This window comes from Carcharodon carcharias, chromosome 2 (assembly GCF_017639515.1).
Source record: "Carcharodon carcharias isolate sCarCar2 chromosome 2, sCarCar2.pri, whole genome shotgun sequence".
NCBI lineage: Eukaryota > Metazoa > Chordata > Chondrichthyes > Lamniformes > Lamnidae > Carcharodon > Carcharodon carcharias.
In genome coordinates, this window is record NC_054468.1 from 18965813 (window position 1) to 18987490 (window position 21678).

The following is a 21678-nucleotide window of genomic DNA, read 5'->3' on the forward strand; positions in this document are numbered from 1 at the left end:
TTTACACCTCCTCTAGACGCATCTTTTGTTTCTTTACTTGCCCCATTATTATCTCCTTTTTGCGTTTCACTGTCATACCTTTTGTCATTTAATCTCTCCTGCTCTCCCCTATCACAGACCTTCCCTTTTTCATTCCACCACCACCCCACCACACTTCCAACCTCTCCCTGCCTGAATCAGCTTAAAGCCTGTTACATTTTTAACTGTTTCCAGTTCTGATGAAAGCTCACAGACTTGAAATGTTAACTCTGTTTCTCTCTCCACGGATGCTGCCTAACCTGCTGAGTATTTCCAGTGTTTTTGTTTCTTTATTATGAGTTAAAGTAGGCCATGCCTTAAACCGATGACATCAGGTGGGGTTCGATTCCTGCCCCCTCCCCCATCTGAAACCTTCCCCCTCCACCGCCTTTTAAAATTCCTCATATCCGCCCCCACCAGTGTTTTTGGAAGTTATATTGGGAATGGATCATTATTTGCAGGATTCTGTCAATAGAAAGTCCCAAAGAATGTGTCAGTTTTTGCTGTGGGTCCCTGGAAGTGTCTGCAGTTTCTGAGTTATTAGAAACAAGAAATATTTGCAGTGGCGTTGTCAGGGGTATGCTAATATTTGCTTCACATCTCCAGCAGCTCATCAATGTTTCACGGACTTCCCCATACAGAGATAAAAACAAAAAACTGCGGATGCTGGAAATCCAAAACAAAAACAGAATTACCTGGAAAAACTCAGCAGGTCTGGCAGCATCGGCGGAGAAGAAAAGAGTTGACGTTTCAAGTCCTCATGACCCTTCTGTTGAAGGGTCATGAGGACTCGAAACATCAACTCTTTCCTTCCCCATACAGATACGTTTTAACACCTCCACAACATGGGGTTAATAGTCTGTGAATGCCATACAGCAGAAGATTTGTCCTTTAAATTTTGAGTCTGTTTGAGTTACATATGTGTTCATCTGCATCTTCGTCAAACAGGGCCAGTGAAACCATTTTGGACTCTGCTTCCACTACAAGCCTTAGCCTTTACGAGACCCCACCAACTTCAGTCCTCACACAGACAGATTCCAGCTGGCTTCTCAGTCAGAGCCTCAGGAAGAGTGGTAAGGTACTACACTGACCCTGAAAGCAAAAGCTGGAAAATGACAGAGAAAAGTAAAAAAAAAGGACTTATTCACCTGAACTGCTACATTGCCCCAAATATAACGAAGGAGTGAATCTCCCCAAAAATATAGAAACTAAATTGATATTGAGAAACCCCGTAAAGCGACAGATTTCCCTCCTCCATTACATTTAGGATTACGTTTGAGTGAACACGGTCTCTTTGTTCTTTTCTGTTATTCTATGCACTTGTAATTTGAACTGTAGTCTGCAGCATTATGGCACATTTTCCCTGCAAGCATTTCAACAAGATATGGGATGGACCTGATCTGCAAGAAATTGGTCCCATTATATCCCCAATTGCTTCTTTGTGCGTCTGTTACAAACCCAGCAGAATGTCCCTGTCGGACAGTCCCAATTAATCTTGTGGCTCAAACAACAACAACAGTTGGCTTTTATATAGCGCCTTTAATATAGTAAAACGCACCAAGGTGTTTCACAGGGGCACAGTCAGACAAAATTGGACACCGAGCCACACAGGGAGGTATTAGGACAGACGATCAAAAGCTTGGTCAAAGAGGTAGGTTTTAAGAAACAACTTGAAGGAGCAGAGAGAGAGATAGAGGGAAGGAGATGTTTTAGGGAGGGAATTCCAGTGCTTAGGCTCTAGGCAGCTGAAGGCATGGCCACTAATATGGAACAAAGAAATTAGGGATCATGGTAGGTGGGGAAGCGGGCTTTCCTAACTGCCCTTGTTCAGAGGACATTTTAAGAGTCGACCACATTGCTGTGGGTCTGGAATCACATGTAGGCCAGATCAGGTAAGGATAGCAGATTTCCTTCCCTAAAAGGCATTAGTGAACTAGGTGGGTTTTTACAACAATGGTTTCATGGTCATCATCAGACTTTTAATTCCAGATATTTATTGAATTCAAATTTCACCATCTACTGTGGTGGGATTCGAGCCCAGGTCCCCAGAGTATTATCCTGGGTCTCTGGATTCCTAGTCCAGCAACAATACCACTATGCCACCACCTCCCATCACAAAGGACTGGCTAGCCTGTGCACTGTTGAGGGTCGGTATAATGATCCATCTGGAATATAATGGACTAATCTGGAATACTTGAGGTTTCAGCCTTGCCATTGGGGGGGAGGTGGGGGGTGTGGTGTGGGGGGTTGGGGAGGTTGTTGGGGGGGGGTGCCCAAACCCTTGAGTATTTGACAACAAAGCCCTCCACAAGTCAACAAAAGTCCTAGTGCACAGGGCAGTTATTGTCAACACACTCCCGTACTGCAGTGAGACTTGGGCTGTGCATCAGCGACACATAAGAGCGCTAGAGAAATTCCATCAGCCTTGCCTCCGACACCTCCTCCGGATTCAATGGGAGGACTGTCGAACAAACAAGTCCTTCTTGAAGCCAGCTTCACAAGCATTCAGGCAAAACTCCTGCAAAATCAACTTCGATGGACTGGACACCGTGTCCGAATGGCCAAAAAACATTTTCCCAGCCAGGACCTGTTTTCTCAATTTTTAAATGGCCAATGTTCCAAGGGCAAACAAAGAACCTGGACTGCAGCAGTTCAAGAAGGCAGCTCACTACCACCTTCTCAAGGGCAATTAGGGGTGGTCAATAAATGCCCATAAATAGTCAGCAATGCCCACAGCCCATGAATGAATTTGAAATATGCTTCAAAAACACTCTGGAACACTCTTTGAAGTGCGGCAGCATTGACATTGCTAACAGTGAGGAGCTCGCTACCAATCGTTCAAAATGGCAACAATTTGCCCATCAAGCTGCATCACACTTTGAGTCCAAACACCTTAATGATGGAAGCAGGACAGCAGCAGGGAAGGAAAGAAAAGGAAGCAAACCCTGCACTCCGGATCCCACCACCCCAGTCACATGAAGACCCATGACAGAAACCTGGGAGCCTGGGTAGACGTCACCCTCGATTTGAGGGTCAGCCAATGACAACGAACCCTCAAAGGTCTAGGAAAAAAAAATGAACAAGGTCATTTATTTGCCCCCTTACAAAGTGGTCAGTATGAGGGTCTTTCCGAGGCTCCACACTATTCCTGAGGCAGGATTTTCGAGTCGTCAGGAAACAGCCTGCCACCCGCGATTGGCCCCTGACAGCGATTTCACGCTGGCTGACCAGTTAATGGCCGGCCGGGGTGAAAGGTGGGAGGAGGGCGAGTGCCGAAGTCAGCGCAGGTGCTGGGAGGAGCGCGCAATGAGAGCTCCCCGAGGGCAGAGAGCTGCCTCAGGGAGTTGAAGTGTTATTAAACCAGTGAATAAAGTTTTTAAAATTCAGGATAAAATGTCCACATAGCGGACTCACTCAGCTTAACATGTAGATTTGAAAAATTCTGCCCAAAAATTTTTAATTTTTAAAATTTAATGACTCAAACCTCATCCCGCCTGTGGATTAAGTTTCCTCAAAAATCCAAAGGCCGCCTGGCCAATTCGCCTGCCCACCAACCATAACGTTGGACGGACAGTGAAAAATACAGGTTAATTAATCCATTAGAATGGCCTTAATCAGCTTAATTGTCGGCGGGTGCGCTGCCGACTCTCGCGCCCGTCCGTCGACCAAAATATCGGACGTGTTCATGAAGAGGTCAGGACACTCGCTCGCCATCATCGCGTGCGATTTCTCATTCGGGCACCGCCTGCACACCGAGCGGAAAACCCTGCCCCTGGAGAGGGCAACAAGTGACTCAAGGTCTTTGCTGGGCACTTAATGCTCTTAAGCTAGGTGATCTCCTCCTAACCCTACTTACGTTGACAGAGTCAGCAGCGGCACTCAGTGATGGGTGGATCCTGATGCTTATACCAGATTCGATAACCCACGACCTTTTCTGACCCATATTAGCAAATACTCAAGCATAGAGCAGTTTTCTGGAATGTTTTTTTCAAATGAGAGTTATTTTTTCATACTATGTGTATATTTATAAAATTTATATAGGTACCAGATCATTTAACTGTGTTCTGGTATTGTCTCTTTAACTTGCATTCTGTTCCAGAAAGGGACACAGCAATTTAATGGAAACAGAGCTTGAGTTATGCGGGAAATTTGACGTGAATATAATGCAGTAATTGTTTTCTACAAAATCTGATTTTTAACATATTTTTCACTTGAATTTCATCCATATTTTATGATCGCATCTGAAGAGAAACTGGAACTTGTAGAGGGAAGAGGATCAGTATTGACATATTTTAGCTTTGGGACCGAAGGTACCTCTATAGTATAAATTAATATTTTGCCAGCGGTTGACCAATTTTAAGGGGCTGTGATTCAACCCTCCGCACTCAACCACCCACACTGCCACCCCACCTTCATACCAATGTGGTAATATCCAACATCCCTCCTCAACCAAGTTAGTCTAAACATATGTGGGACATCTGTCAGCCAGAGTAAGAGGAAGATATAAATGGAACAGTGATACAAAGAACAGGACTGATGTGAAATTTGCAATGCATGTTGCATACATGTCTTATTTGGGCATCACCATTCTGTGACACGTGCTATCACACCCACAGCTGTGCATTTCCACCACTAGTTGGAGTTTCACTGGCTCACAGAAGCTGCAGACCTCCATACCCATCGCTGAAGCGTTGCTCATGCACTTTGAGGGAAATTTGATTTTTGTCCTGAATTTCCATAGTTGTATCCAATTTGCCCGAATGGTTAGTGCCACTGGCACTGTAACAGCTACATCTTTGATGATGAGCTCCTTACAAAAGCACAGACACATTTTCCAGTAACAAAATAGTGTTAAAGATATTTGTACTGGCAGTTCCGATGAGCATGTTTCAGTGGCATTTGCATACCTAAGTGTGCTTTCTCATCTCCAGATCCTTCATTAATCCCCACAGGGTTTGTAAAGAGTGGGGGCATTTTCCTATTTGCTGGTATGGTGATTACTGCAGTGGCAAATAGATTTTAAATCACTTCTGTTAATAGGTCGATAAATAGATTAAAAGACAATTCAAGTGTAGCTGGACAGTCTGATTGAATTACACAACTCAAGATGTTGAATGTTAGTAAAACATCACCCAGTTTGTGTTCCCTGGAAAGCAGAGACAACTTATTGTTCTATATTGGTTTCAGATAAAGAGACTGAGTCAATCGTGGAGGATGACATTAGTGACTCAACCTCAAAAGGGAGCCTCGACGACCTCATTGCTCATTCTGAGGTATGCAATGTGACTGACTGCTGCTGCTCGGAGTTCCAGAGTGTTCACATTAAGTACAGAAACATTCGGCCCAACATGTTCATACTGATGCTGATGCTCCGCACCAGCCTCCACCCACCCTACTTCATTTCAGTCTATCGACTTATCCGTCTATACCTTTCTCCCAGGTACTTACCCAGCTTTCTCTGAAAGGCATCAATCTATTCACCTCAAGTACTCCCTGTGGTAATGAGTCCCACATTCTTATCACTCACCAGACAAGGGAGTTTCTCCTGAATTTTCTGCAGTATTTTTAATGACTATCTGATATTGTCTCCCCCCGACAAGTGGAAACATCTTCCCTATGTCTATCCTGTCAAGCTCATCCCAATTTTAAATTAGATCACCCCTCTGCCTTCTGTTTTTAAATACATTCATGGGACGTGGTTGTTGCTGGCTGGGCCAGCATTTATTAAACTCTTAATAAAGGGATTGTAGGTCCTTCTATCTTCAATGTAGTCCAGACTGCACATGTTACGCATGACTTCAGACTGACACATCTAATTTTGATATATCCACGATGCACATACTTTCCTGTGCATGACAGGTTTCACGTGCTGTTCCCTCTGTCAGAACATTACCTCAACCCCCTGAAAGGTTACAAGCAGGAACTCCCTCAGATCAACTAGCCTTTCAATGCTGCATGGGTTTTATATATCAGACGCGCCCAATCCCGTGATCTGCTACAGGCTGCAGTTCTACAATCTTTCTTCAGAATAACACACCTGTCCTCAAGTAGCAACAGAGAACATGCTATGCTGTACCCTTCTTCAAATCTACGCACAGATCCCCAATTCGATGGCCCTTCACCATTTTGTGTTTAAAGATGCTCCTGAAAATAAAAGCAAAAGCATGGGAACAACTGCTGGAAGCTTCATTGATTAATAAAGCCAGCACCTCATGTATAATTCTCTATGATCTGGTTTTCTACCCAGAGCTATAGCTATGATGAGCTGGTTAAACTTAAACAGTCCCAGTGACTCTGTCGTACTGGCAAAGAAGGTTTAGCCCCTGTTCTGTGTTAAGTCAGTGTTTTTCAGCATGAACAGTGGGAGAGATGCTCTGCCCAGCCCCACTGTCCTCTGAATAGCGAGAAAAAGCAACAACAACTTAGCTTACTTATATAGTGCCTTTAACATACCAAAACATCCCAAGGCACTTCACGGGAGCATCATAAGGTCAAAACTAGCCACATCAGGAAATATTAGGGTAAATGGCCAACAGTTTGGTCAAAGAGGTAGGTTTTAAGGAGTGTCTTAAAGGAGGAAAACGAGCTTGGGCAATGGGGAGGTTCAGGGAGGGAGTTCCAGAGTTTAGGGCTAGGCAGTTGAAGGCATGGTCACCAATAGTGAAGCAGTTAAAATCAGGAATGCTCAAGAAGCCAAAATTAGAGGAGTGCAGATATCTCAGGGGGTCGGAGGGATTACAGAGATAGGGAGGGGCAAGGCTCTGGAGGAGCTTGAAAATAAGGCTGCGAGTCCTGCTTGCTTGACCAGGAGTCACTATAGGTCAGTGGGCACAGGGGTGATATGTGAACAGATTTAGTGCGAGTAAAGACACAGGTAGCAGAGCTTTGGATGACCTCAAATTTAAGGAGGGTAGAATGTGGGAGACCAGTCAGGTGTGCATTGATATCGCCAAGTCTCCAGGGGCAGGATTGTCGGGGCTGCCAGTTAACGGCCAGCCAGTGTGAAACACGCTCTGAGGACCTTAGCGCTGCCGGGATGGGGGTGGGAGGAGCGTGAGCGCTGAAGTTTGCACATTCACGGCGGGGTGCATTCACTGAAAGCTCTCTGAAGGCACAGAGCTGCCTTTATAAAAGATTGAAAAATGAAAAGTCTACAATTAATATAAACATGTCCCCACATGTGACTCAGTCACATGAAGAGGGACATGTTAAAAACGAGCTCAAAAATATTTTTGGAAACCTCAAGCTGCCCATGGATGAGGGTTCACAAAAAATGCAAAGTCTGCCTGTGTAAGTTTGGACGGACAGCGAAATATTCTACTTAATTAGCTGCTTGAGGGCCTTAAAGGGCCTCTTCACTGTCGGCGGGCGCACTGCTGACTCTCGTGCGCACTGGCCAACCGAAAAATCGCATGAGCGCAAGTGACGTCTGGCACTATCGCACGCTATTTCATGCTCGGGCATGTTGGGCGCACACCCGCGCGCCAAGCTGAAAATCGTGGCCCAGAGTTCCAAAGGGTTTACGTTCCTGATCACGATCCGGCCTTCCCTGTTGGCGGCAATGAGTCTCTTTGGGCATCGGGTGAGGACAAGTTTGGGCGTGGCTAAGATGTTCTTGGGACCAGATCTCATTATCAAATCTCGCACGTGAATAGTGGACACCTGGGTAAGATACCAGAGAGTGTTAGATTTGTAGGCGTACAAGTGACAAAAATGCGTTTTTGGCCGAATTAGATTGTTGATTCGCATTCCTTATCTTTAGTAACAGTGCACAAAGGGTTAATTACAGTTTCTGTGAGCTGTTTCCACAAGGCACAGAAAGTATGTATTTTGCTCCGGTTGGCGAAGATTCTTTACTCGATTCCTGTGTCTCCATTTCTGGTGATAGACTATCAACTAATATTCATTATAAGCTCATTGACTCCCACAGCTACCTTGACTACACTTCCTCATTCCCTTCACATTGTAAGGACTATTATATTCTCCCAGTTCCTCCATTTTCATCACATCTATTACGATGATGCAATCTTCCACACCAGCATTTCTGAGATGGTTTTTCCCTCAAACAAGAATTCCCTCCACCATGGTTAACAGGGCCCTTGATCATGTCTGCTACATTTCCCACAATTCTGCTCTTACTCTTTCCCCTCCCTCCCAGAATCACAATCGAATTTCTCTTGTCCTCATATTTCACCCCAACAGTATTCAATGGATCTTTTTCCTCCATTTCTGCCACCTCCAGCGTGATGCAACCACCAAACACATCTTCCCCCCTCCGTCAGGATTCCGAAGGGACTTTTCCATGGGCCATTCCTCAATCATCCCCAGCACCTTGGCCCTTTCCCACAGCACCTTCCCGTGCATTCGCAGGAGGTGTAACACCGGCCCCTTTTAACTCCTTTCTCCTCACAGTCCAAGGCCCCAGAAACTCCTTCCAGGTGAAGTAGTGAAATTTTACATGTACTTCTTTCTTTGTATACTATATTTGCTGCTAACTATGTGGTCTCTTCTACACTGGGGAGACCAAACACAGATTAAGTGACTGCTTTATGGAACATCCCCATTCTGTTTGCAAGCATGACCCCAAGCTTCCATGGCCTGTCATTTTAATTCTCCACCTTGCTCTCATGCTGACATCTCTGTCCTCAGCCTGCTGCATTGTTCCAGTGAAGCTCAACATAAGCTTGACAGTATTGTGGTAACTTTGACAAACGAACCACAGGGGGCTCAGGTACTGGTCACAATCATTTATTCGAGCAATTGCAAGGAGAGAGCTACCTCAAAGCAGCTTGAGGTAGAACTCTGCCAAGTTACGAGCATACAGGTTTACATTAAACAGATATCTCTGGTATCAGGTACATACATCGTACATCCCTCTTTTCACCCAGGCAGAGATCTTCCCCCCTACCTAAGCTGGGACCATCTGTCCTTCCCTTATCTATTGAAAAGTACGCTCAATCTTATTTGTTTTCCAACGTATGTCTCCATTCTGACTCCCAGGACACCTAATCTATCTTATTTTCATCCCTTCATGTCCGGTCTGGCTCCCAGGACCTTTGATTGCAGGCCCTAAGGGTGTACAAGGTTCATCTGGTAGCTTTCAACTGTTAATGTGCTTGCTGGCACTGGCTGCCTGAAGATTCTAAGTAATTCTCTTACAATAGATTCTTACTGCACTCCCCCTAACTGCGGACAGCAGCTTGTCTTTCAATTGGGCACTTTACAGCCTTCCAGAATCAACATTGAGTTGAACAATTTCAGTCCCAATCTCTTACCCTCTATTTTGCTTCCATTTCTTGGTGTGTTTCTGTTTTTCCTCTTATTTTGCTTTTGGTCAGCAGCGCACCTGACCTAGGCACATCTTTCGTTTCTTATCTTGCCTCATCACCATTCCCTTCGGTCCTGTGAGACTAACTCCTCTATCATTCAATCACTCCAGTCTGCCACCCTATCATGGACCAACCTTTTGTCTTTGGGCCACCCATCCCTTGCTCAAAACCTATTACATCTCCAACTTTTCCCAGTTCTGATGAAAGGTCATCAACCTGAAACGTTAACTCTGTTTCTCTCCCCATCGATGCTGCCTAACTTGCCGAGTATTTCCAGCATTTTATATTTTATTTCAGTTAATGTGTGGCTGACTCTTAAGGCAAAATTTTAATCTAACCTGCCTGTCAGGAGACTGAAGAGATCGGTACGACACTGGTTTTAAATGAAATTAACAGAAAGTAATATTGGATGGGACGCAGAACCAGTATGCTACCCAATCCCATTATTTTCCCATCCAGTGAGTTAGGTTTAAATTGCTCCCTTAGTTTTTGTCAGGCAAAAGATAGAACATTGAATGAATATAGAGTCATTGGTATGGGTCTGTTGATGAATGGTTCATTACAATACCAATTAATCAAAGTATCAGTGAATGGTTAAAGAACAAAGTCATTTGGCCCATCAAGGCTGTTCTATGCCTCTGCAAGAGCAATTTAACTAGTTTCAATTCCTGTCCTTTCCCTGTAGCCCTGCATTTTTTTTCCACAGTCAGAGCTAGTATCCTGTGTATATCCTTTTCTAGTGTTGATTAAATGGTTATAAGTGGTGGAATGCATTAATCTTTGCTCTGACATCCTTTTCAAGATCTTGAAACAATTGATGAAGAGTAACTGATTCAAATCAGTGAATCCGGTCAGCTTGGTGGTTTCAACAGACAGCTTTATCTGAGACTTATAAAAATGGGACAGGGTCAGTGATTGACTATAGATCTTTTTGACGGACAACTCAAGTGACTTCAATTACGGATTTATATTGGACGACTTGTACTTAAACAAGTCTGTCTACAGTCTGTAGTTAACAGAGAAACTGGGCTAGTTTAACGATGTGGGATTGGGTCACCATGTAAGACCTGAGTATTTGTTTTGATGGTCCAGTGTGTTGAAAGGCAGCTTGGGACATGAGCCTCTTATTCAAGGAGATTGAGGATGGACTGGCACATTCCATGGCCCAGGTCTACTTGCTGAAAGATGCACTAAAACTTAGGGCAGCTGCTGCAAAGGCACAGTGAGGAAAGGCCACTCTAAGGCAGTGCTTCCAAAAATTTTTAAACTACAACCCTATGTTGAGGCTTGAAAATTGCCATGTTCTGTAAGTGGGAGCTGTGAGAGCAGTGTGGGGGAGACTTGTAAGAAAGGGATGGGGAACCTGTGAGAGGAAGGGGTGGCACAGAAGCGTTTAATCTTCAGGGATTTTAAAAAACCTATCTTTTCACTTACTTTTTTTGGAGCAGGAGTTAGGCCTCAAACATCATTCAATTGGCCACGCCTACCATTAAGAAAGAGGATTTAAAGGGGCCTCGCAGCTGTTAACAGTCAGAGCTCCACAGCAACCATTACTGCCTCGGAGATGCAACCTCACGATCTCATCTCATGACCCCACTGGGAATCACAAACCCTAATTTGGGAAGCTCTGGTCTAAGGCCCTTCCACCATAGTATAGCAAGGGTATAGAAGGGCATAGCATAGAAAGTGTGTATAACCCCTTGGGCTGTATGTTTGACATGTAATGCATATTCTAAATATTAACTGTAATTGTAAAGGTAGTGAGTAACATACAGTATTGAAAGAAACAGATCTGTTTTGCACTTTATGTAATGTCAACTTTGAACAGTCATGTGTAATGTACTTTAATAAATTTGATCAATAAATTATGGTTTTGGAAAAAAATATTTAAATACATTGAGGAGGATTGCAAAGTCTACTGGAACAGTTCTTGTTTCAAATTGAAGCCTTAATATTTATCTGTTTCACATTAAATGTGTTTGTTAATTTTTAGCCTGCATTTTATTCTGGTAAAGTGTATATTCAGTCTGCCATCTGAAGATGAGCAGAATCATATTTTGGTATGTGGTATATTCCTGATAAGAGGTCCCCAATAACTAGTATGGAATGTCACTCAAATTTCACAGTCATGCCTATTCATCATTACATATTCACCACATACACTGACTGTTAATTTGCTCCACAGTCTCTTTGTGTGCTTTTTCCTTGTAGTAACTGTTGTCTCTTTATTGAAGTTTATTGATGAAGAATCTGAGAAGTTGTTTAGGCCTGCCCTTTACACGCTGCCCAGTGTTGGACTACCTACTATCCTGGCTTATAAACATGAGTCCAAAGAGAAACCGATTAACTACAAAGCTGTAATGCCAGAGGTATTTTCAGTCCCATGTTCATCCTAGCAATATGTTTTGCATTGAATTATACCTTAGGGTTGTGGTGTTCCCTGGAAGTTGAGGCTATATCAGGTGAGTGAAATGTGAGAAATTCATTTCTTATACGTAAAAGAAAGGGTTGAATTTTATAGCTTGCCTTTTATTGTCCCAGCATGTCCCAAGGCACCTTACATCCAGTTTTTTGAAGTGTAGTCACTATGGTAGGAAACACAGCAGCCAATGAGCACACAGCAAGATCCCATAAGCAGCAACCAGATAATTACAAGATCATCAATTTTTTTTTAAGTGGTGCTGTTTGAGGAATAAATGTTGATCCAGTACATCAGGAGAACTCTCTTGCTCTTCTTCAGCTGTACTTCAATTGGTAGCTCTCTCGTCTCTGAGGGAAAAGATTGTTGGTTCAATCTCACCCTGGGGACTTGAGCACAAAAATCAGGCTGATACGCAGTTATGATGACTATCACTTTAAGATCAGTTCAACTGAGTAGGGGTCACATGCTTTGTTCAACCAATGTGTGGCTAGCACGGGGGGAATAAATTCTAGGGAGGACATTCTAGGAAAAAATGGCAAAAGAAGGGTTGGCTGGATACAAGCAGCCATGGAAGCTCTTGTGTGAATAAAGTTCTTTTAGTTTGTCTAAGAAGCCTCCCAGAGTCTGTTTCTACAGCAGGACTGAGGCAGTGCTGTATTTTTGGATTACCTTCCGGATGAGACATTAGACTTTCAGGCAGGTGTAAAGATCCCGTGACCCTATTTCAGAGAAGAACGGGGGAGTTATCCTCGGTGTCCTGGCCGATATTTATTCCTCAATCAATATCACTGAGATAACAGATTATCTGATCATTATCACATTGTCGTTTGTGGGAGTTTGCTGTGCGCAAGTTGGGTATCACACTTCCAAAATTGCCATAGTTACTACACTTCAAAAGTGGCTGGAAAGCATTTTGGGATGTCCTGCGGTTGTCAAAGGTGCTTTCTAAATGCGAGTCTTCCTTTTGAAAAAGTGCTGGGTTTTATTGCATCCAACTTAGAGCACTCCCTCAGCGCTGCACTAGAGCATCAGCATAGATATTGTTTTCAAGTCTCTGTAAAGGGACTGAGGCACCCAAGACCTTCTTACTCAGAGATGAAAGTGCTACAACTGAGCCATGGCTGCATGTACTGTTAAACAGCAAGCAAAAAAATAGAACTGCAGATTCCAATGCCATTGGTGTAGCCATTCCCCCAAACTTGTTTCTATGCACCACCTTGACCATTTGACTCCGTTGTTGTTGCTTCTCTGACAGGGCAATACCCAACAGCAATTCCGTCTTGCAAAGGACACAGAAGGTAACAAAGTATTCACGGATCCTAACCTCCGGCACTGATGGGGTATAATTGATGCGAGTCTGAAGCTTCAGAAACCTCTCGCCTCCTTGTGCGAGTGAAATCAGCAATTTCTGCATATTTAATATTGTGGGGTGGAGTTCCTGCCTCAGGCTCAATCAGCAAATTGCTTCCAAATCAGATAGTTTTGCCATGGTTTTCCTTTGCAAGTCTCCATTCAAATGCATTTTGCATAGCGCCAAAGGTAAACTCTGCCATGAACCAGTGCAATCAAGCAACATTTTAGAATTAATTCAGAATGAAAAAGTTGTTTTAAAAAATCTCTTGTGTCATGAAGCTATTAATGTATATATTATTGGAAAATATTTTTCTTTTAAAATATAAAATTTAATAAAAGGTTTAGTCTGTGGGTGTGTCTTAATTGGATTAAAACCAATTATTCTGGGTGTTTTGATATGTATTAATTTTGATATGTAAGAGAGATGGAGTGCATTTGCATTTTTTTGAATACAGCTTTCAAGAACTGGGGTGAATTCTGGCACCTAGCTAGCAGAGACCAAGCAATATGTTTATAATGCTAATAAAATTGGTACTATGAAAGAGGTTTTAAGAGCCTGGTGATACAATGAGAATTTACATTCAATGAGTTGTGCTAGGGATAACTTCAGTTTTGTGTGTGTAGAGCAGAGGCAATGTGAAATCAAAAGCAACTGTAAGACTCCAATTGTCTCCACAGGAACCAAAGTAAAAAGAAACTCATTTTGAATTTGTAAGGTGAAAATGCTTTGCCTGGTATCTGGTTAAGTCTATGGGTTGCTGTTGCATTAATGGAGATTAGTTTGGGAATTTGTTCAAAGTTAAGACTGTAGTAATTTGTGGCCGGGTGTATATATTTAACTTGTGTAAATTAATAAAATGTTTCATTTAGCTTAATATAAAACCTATCAAGAACTGGTGGTATGATTCCTGAATTTAGAGTTGCATCTCAAACATAACACAAAGTTATAAGTTATGACAGTTGTTTAAAGTTTCCCTCTGGGATTTTTTTTAAATAACTCAGTTTTACCAAATGCATGGTCATAACACCTTGATCTATTAAAAGTGGTAACCTAGTGCAGTTTAATTCACAAAGCTAATCACAAAAAGACCTTTAGATCAGAAAGTTTAATCCACTACCTGAGAGTGACCTGCTTTTAAATAATTGAAACTGACTTTAAAAAAGATCCATCCAGGTCATTTGCTGGTTATATTCATATAAGTTGCTTAGTAATTTTTAAAACAACTATATTCAAAAGCTTTAAAATGTGTCCATTTGGGGACAATGCATCCCCCAACCCCCAACAGAAAAATCAGCTTAATTTTAAGCATCTTCTCAAAGACCCATGATGGGTTACAGTTCACTCAGGCTCAGGGTGTCTAAGATTGTGTGACAACATGCGCTTTTATGGCATGTTGTAGTCTGGAGCTTTGGAATAGCAATGGTGGAGGTTCCAACTTTCTTTCCATCACAAAGCTGACCAGGAATTTCTCCTGTGCTTCCTGCCTGCCGTTGGCGCATCTTGGAAGGATTTGCAGGTTGATAATCAACATGTTTGGCCGTGTTATGAACGGACCTTCCTTGGCTATCAGGAGCTGGGGTGGGACTCGAAGCTTCTGACTTAGAGACAGAGAAGCTACCCACTGCAGCACAGGACCTCCATTCAAGGACCTGAAAAACAGGCATAATTAATAGGCGCTCCCAATGTTGATTTATTTGATTTGGGGCTGTGGCCAGTTTAGTGGATGGGACCTGATTTGGGCACATTGAATCTTGAACCAGCATAAAAAATTGCAGTGAATGCACACTTTAGTGGATTTGGGAGTAACTCATTTATGTCTGGAGTTCCCTAATCATTTGCCATTAGGAGGCCCAACTGTGACTAAATGTTTTCCAGGTTTCATCACATGACTTGCTCCCATGCTCCAGCCATTAGTTGGCCAACATATCCATCCTTGTGACAAACTGTCTTCCAACGTCAATTGGAAAGCAAAAAGCCGCATACCCAATTGGAGGATCCTTGATTGACAGCCAAACAGCCTATTTTGCCCCCATTTTCAATGCTTTTATATCTGGTAAAGAGAAACGATCAGAGAAAATGACAAAATAAACCAATCTCTTTTAAAGTCCCAATGACTTTTCTCCAGGGTTGCACACAGCAATGTCCAGGAGATTGATCTTCAATTCCTGGAGACTCCAGGTCAAACCAGGAGGGTTGGCAACCCTATTTGCCATGGTTTGGCCAATTCTGCTTTGATTATACTGATATAGCTAATGGAAACTGTGCCTTGAAGTGTATTTTCCAATCAATACCGTTTTGGTGCAAATTCACTTATGTTAACTTTCTTTCTTCAGGTTAATGGTATTTTGTTATGAGTTTGTTAAGTGTTCACACAGAAACAGTGCCTATCAGTACTGTAAATGTACCTATTATTTGCTGTCTTATTTTGTGTAGGATTGCGCGTTTGGTAAAGGCAGTGATGTGCCCGTGTTTATTGCAAGGTCTTGAAATTCATCTAAACTTTTGTGTCCACAAGGTTGGTCTGGAAGTTTCAATCCATGCAATAACATTTAGATCATAGCGTTGGGAATTTTCTGGGATTAGGGATTTCTCCTGATTGGCTACCAGACCTTTGACAGAAGGTCAACAGAAATCCTGTCTCCCCACCAACACCCACCCCCACCTCCCGCCCAGTGATTCCACCAATCCTCAGCGTGATTGGGACAAATCCCCTCCTCCCACAGGAAATTCCCAGTGAAAATGTTTTTTTAAAAACATGTGATGGTGTAGTGTTTCAAATTGCATCAGACTAAATAAGGTAATTGGCTATATGCATCTCTCCATTAGGGCTAGGCAATTTGTTATATGTAGCTTGAAGGCTGCCACTCTGCAGGTGCGGGGTGAGGCAAGGAGGCAGGCCTCCAGAACCACCACAGCCCTTACAGGGATTGGACCCATGCTGTCGGCTTTGTTCTGCATCGCACTCTCGCCATCTAAGCTAAATGACCCACCCACACCATGCTAAACATAAAGGACAATTCCATGACCCCATGCTCCCAGTAGAGGAGGGGGACCATCTACATATGGACTGCGGGGCCGAAGCTAAGGACTACAACACTCTATTTCCAATTTTCCGACCAGTGTTCTATGCGAAGGTAGCTCCTCTCCAGGATTGTTGAACCACCTCTCCGTGTAGTCATTGAACACTGGCTCATCTACTCTGTTTACTCCCATGGCTTGAGGTTTGGCTGTCACACGGGGGGACTAGTCAGGGAGGGCAAGTTGATATATAAATTGTTGAGCCCACTTTTGGATTCTGCACCTCTTAGCAATGAGGGATGGAAGTCTAGGAAAGGATAGTCACTCAATCCAGCAATACCGCCCTAAATTCAGCAGGAGGAGAAAATAGCATGGAGGGAAGTGGCACTTTTAAATAAAAACACATGTATTTAAATTCTTAATGATGCAATGTTTCTGTCTTAAATTTAGGTAAAGAGTGATTGGTTACAAAATCCTAGGGAACTTCATGATGTCAAGGAGTATTGGCAGTGGATGAGTAACAAATTAGTAAGTATGATGGTCTCTGATGCTCACACTGAATGTAACTGTTTCACTGTTAACTCCACTCTATACCAGCACACCAGTGCACCTAACTATCAGTTCAATTCAGTAATAATTCACCTCACTACCAATACACCTCAGTACCAACGTATCCCACTACCAGCCTAAAACAGCATAGCTGACATTGTTCCCAGTCAGGAGTAGATATTAAATGCTATAATGCCACTAACTAAGGATGGGATTCTTAAGGATTCCCACTTTTGATGTTTTAAATCTGTGAGTTGGTCAAGGTACTTTAAAAGAACAACACATTTCATGACAGTGTTTAGTCCAGCTCAGAAAGGGAACAGAAGGCTGATGTGATAAATGGAAATATAATATTGCCTCAGAAGGGGCTTTCTTCTGTTGTTATGGTAGAGGAAGTGTATTATGATGTTGGGTTCCAAGTCACCTTGCCCGCTCATTCTGTGTCAATCAAAGAGAGGACTTTATTTTGTTGCTCACAAATGCAAAGATTTCACTCCTACTGTACTAATAAAAGCTGTTTCTTGCCCTTCAACCAGATACAAAAAGAACTTTCACATCTCAGCAGTGAAAATCAGTTCAGCCAGAGTAACAAGTCACTGGTGAGTATAAGGCGCTATGAAGAAGTCACATAGCACAATGTAAAACTGACTGATATTCGGCTATCACCAGGGCTTTCTTATTAAAATCCCAACTGTATAAAATTGCGACAAGAGCCAACAAGAGTGATTAGGACTAAACTGAAACTAAAGTAATTAAACTATATCCAATGATAGTAAAGGAAACCATGAGGAATATAGACAGTCACTCTTCTTGAAAATGGGTGTTACACTGGCCACCCACCTACTGCCCCCCCGCCATCACCCCCCCAAACCATCTGCCAAGTCCTCCTGAGAAGAACCATGAAAAATAATTCCTGGGACCTCCATTAATTCTCTGCTCACTTCCCACAGAATCCTTGGATATATTCCATCAGGTACCAACACCTTGTTCTCTTTTGGTTTTAACCATCTCATCCCACTTCCTTTTACTTGCCATAATATTTTCAACTCGCTTTTGCCAATTTCTGGATAAGAGGAAAATGTTTTCACACGGCAAGTGGTTGGGGCTTGGAATGCACTGCCGGAGAGTGTGGTGGAAGCAGGTTCAATCAAAGCTTTCAACCGCGAATTAGACTGTTATCTGAAAAGGAAGACTGTTCAGGGCTATGGGGAGAAGACGGCAGAATGGCACTGGTGAATTGCTCATTGGAGAGTTGGCGTAGACATAATGGGCCAATTGGCCTCCTTCGGTGCCAAAACAATTACCTGATTCTGATATTTTTTGACATTCCCTCCTCATGTTCTTTGCTTCCCTTATCTCCTAACCTCCTTTCTTAGTTTTTCTGGTTCTCTTTTTTTTTTGCAACTTATAGACTTCAAATGTTCTCCACTTCAATTTTGGTTTGAAACAAAAGTAAGCCATTCAGCCTCTCGAGCCTGCAATTAGAGCGTGACTTGTCTTTACCTCAACTCCATTTACCCCTTCTTCACCCCTTATCTCTTGACATCCTTCCCTAATGGATGTAAAAATCCTCCATTCTCCAGCAGTGACAATCTTCAGTGATCTTAAATCCCCTGCTTTCCCCCGCCTCCAAGAATAAAGCAATTTAAATGGCTCTGAATTGACACGTGCATCGTTTTTTTTTACTGTGTAACGAGGTTCATGCTCACCATTTCTTTACAGAGCGAGATCCTCATCTTAGTTAAAGGGAGATGTAAGCCGAGGCAACTGGGGGCAATTTTAACCTCGCGCGCTCATCGGGAAACTGATGGGTGGGTGTAAAACTGACATTCCATCCAATCATGTGGGCTTCCTGACAGGAAGGGGGTTACAATTGCCCCCAAATTGTTTTCCCTCAGTCCTCCTGTTGGCTGCTTGAAAAAGTGGCAGAAGCCAGGCTGCAGACCACCCCCCCCACTGCCCCACACCACTGCCCCCCCCTGCCCCCACTGGCTTGATTAGGCTGAGGATGGGAGAATACTGGGGGTAATGGGGAGGAAATGATGATGTTAGGGAAAATAGAAAAAGGGAAACATTGGGAGGGGAGGGTGGGGGTTTGGTCAGACTGAAAGGCAGACTGCCTGTTTTGTTTCTGGTCTTAGCGAGTCCTTCATTATTCCGCATCTTTGATCTTGGGAGTGAGTACGTGGTCAAAGCAGTTCGACAAATCCTTGCAGGAACTGGGGCTTCAGCCAGAAAGGAGATGCTTTCAGCTTGTTTGACGCTCTGTTAGCCTTTAACATCAGTTTTAAAACTCACACAGAGAAGTCGCAAATATTAAGTTGATAAAATGGTGGGGTCTCTCATGCTGAGAGCAGTATTGAAGGTTTTGTTGTGGATGTGGAATGGAGAATGTGGAAAAGTGTTTCATTTTTCAGCATTACACAACAACAAGCACTGCCTAACTCACCGGCCACCCCTATCACCTCCACCCCCACAATCCCCAAGAAGAATGAGATAATGAAGGTGGGTGGATAACTGTTTATCATTCTAACCTCCTGGGTCACATGCCAGAGTGTTTGGATTCAATTCAAGCACATCATTCCCTCCATCTGGTTAGTTCCCAGTCTCAGCCAGTGTGTCAATGTGGTCAACAGGTGAGATACTGCTCCACAAACTAAGAGTGAGACCCAAGCTGTTCTAACGCACCTCCAGTGGCTGCATGATGTTGGGTTCCAAGTCACCTTGCCCGCTCATTCTGTGTCAAGCAAAGAGAGGACTTTTTTTTGTTGCTCGCAATTGCAAAAATTTCACTCCTATTGTACTAATAAAAGCTGTTTCTTGCCCTTCAACCAGATACAAAAAGAACTTTCATATCTCAGCAGTGAAAATCAGTTCAGCCAGAGTAACAAGTCACTGGTGAGTATAAGGCGCTATGAAGAAGTCACATAGCACAATGTAAAACTGACTGACGTTCGGCTATCACCAGGGCTTTCTTATTAAAACTCCAACTGTATCAAATAGCGACAAGAGCCAACAAGAGTGATTAGGACTAAGCTGAAACTAAAGTAATTAAACTATATCCAATGAAAGTAAAGGAAACCATGAGGAATATAGACAGTCACTCTTTTTGAAAATGGGTGTTACACTGGCCACCCAACTACTGCCCCCCCGCCATCACCCCCCCAAACCATCTGCCAAGTCCTCCTGAGAAGAACCATGAAAAATAATTCCTGGGACCTCCATTAATTGTCTGCTCATTTCCCACAGAATCCTTGGATATATTCCATCAGGTACCAACACCTTGTTCTCTTTTGGTTTTAACCATCTTGTCCCACTTCCTTTTACTTGTCATAATATTTTCAACTCGCTTTTTCCAATTTCTGGATAAGAGGAAAATGTTTTCACACAGCAAGTGGTTGGGGCTTGGAATGCACTGCCTGAGAGTGTGGTGGAAGCAGGTTCAATCAAAGCATTCAACCGGGAATTAGACTGTTATCTGAAAAGGAAGACGGTTCAGGGCTATGGGGAGAAGATGGCAGAATGGCACTGGTGAATTGCTCATTGGAGAGTTGGCGTAGACATAATAGGCCAATTGGCCTCCTTCGGCGCCAAAACAATTCCTGATTCTGATATTTTTTGACATTCCTTCAGGTTCTTTGCTTCCCTTATCTCCTAACCTCCTTTCTTAGTTTTTCTGGTTCTCTTTTACTTTTTTTCCCAACTTATAGACCTCAAATGTTCTCCGCTTCAATTTTGGTTTGAAACAAAAGTAGGCCATTCAGCCTCTCGAGCCTGCAATTAGAGCGTGACTTGTCTTTACCTCAACTCCATTTACCCCTTCTTCGCCCCTTGTCTCTTGACATCCTTCCCTAACAAAAATCTATCCATCCCAGCCTTGAGCCCGAACATCCCCACAACCTCATGGGCAATAGGGTTCTCAAATTTCCACTGCCCTTTGTGTGAAGAAGTGCATCCTGATTTCCCCTCAGTGGAATTGATAGAAACATAGAAAATAGGAGCATGAGTAGGTCATTCGAGCCTGCTCCGCCATTCAACACGATCATGGCTGATCCTCTAACTCAACGCAATACTCCTGCTCCCTCCCCACACTCCTTGATGCCTTTAGAGCCGAGAAATCTATCTATTTCCTTCTTAAGTTTATTCAGTGACTTGGCCTCCATAGTCTTCTGTGGTGAGAATTCCACAGGTTCACCACCCTCTGAGTGAAGAAATTCGTCCTCATCTCAGTCCTAAATGGCCTACCCCATACCCTGGGACTGTGATCTCTTCTTCTAGGTCCCCTAGCCAGGGGAAACATCATCCCTGCATCCAATCTGTCCCGCCCTGTCAGAATTTTATACGTCTTAATGAGATCCCCTCTCATTCTTCTAACTCCAGTGAATACAGGGCTAGTCGACTCAATCTCTCCTCATATGACAATCCTGACATCCCAGGAATCAGTTTGGTGAGCATTCACTGTACTCCCTCTATGGGAAGTATGTCCTATCTTAGGTGAGCATTCACTGTACTCCCTCTATGGGAAGTATGTCCTATCTTAGGTAAGGAGACCTGCACACAATATGCCAGGTGTGGTCTCACCAAAGCTCTGTACAGCTGCAGTAAGACATCCTTGCTCCTGTACTCAAATCCTGTTGCAATGAAGGTCATTTGCCTTCCTAACTGCTTGCTGCACCTGCATGCTTGCTTTCAGTGACTGGTGTACAAGGACACACAAATCCCTTTGTACATCAACATTTGTCAATGCATTTTAAATAATACTCTGCCATTCTGTCTTTCCTACTGAAGTGGATAACTTCACGTTTATCCACGTTATACTGCATCTGCCATGTATTAGCCCACTCACTCAACCTGTCTAAATCACCTTGCAACCTTTTAACATCCTCCTCATCCACTCACTTTCCCACCAAGTTTCGTGTTGTTAGCAAATGTAGAAATAATACATTGGGTTCCCTCATCCAAATCATTGATGTATATTATGAATAGCT

The 21678-nt window shown here is 43.2% G+C and overlaps 1 protein-coding gene across 1 annotated transcript in view; it reads left to right on the forward strand.

The window, feature by feature from the left end:
- LOC121287061 (glutamate-rich protein 6) overlaps positions 1–21678 on the forward strand; it is a 64160-nt gene that overhangs the window by 8606 nt on the left and 33876 nt on the right. Inside the window, exons 3-8 of the mRNA XM_041204533.1 lie at positions 967–1091; positions 5206–5291; positions 11582–11716; positions 16592–16669; positions 17227–17289; positions 19526–19588. Of these exons, the coding sequence (XP_041060467.1) occupies positions 967–1091; positions 5206–5291; positions 11582–11716; positions 16592–16669; positions 17227–17289; positions 19526–19588 (550 nt within the window). The remainder of the gene's footprint in view (positions 1–966; positions 1092–5205; positions 5292–11581; positions 11717–16591; positions 16670–17226; positions 17290–19525; positions 19589–21678) is intronic.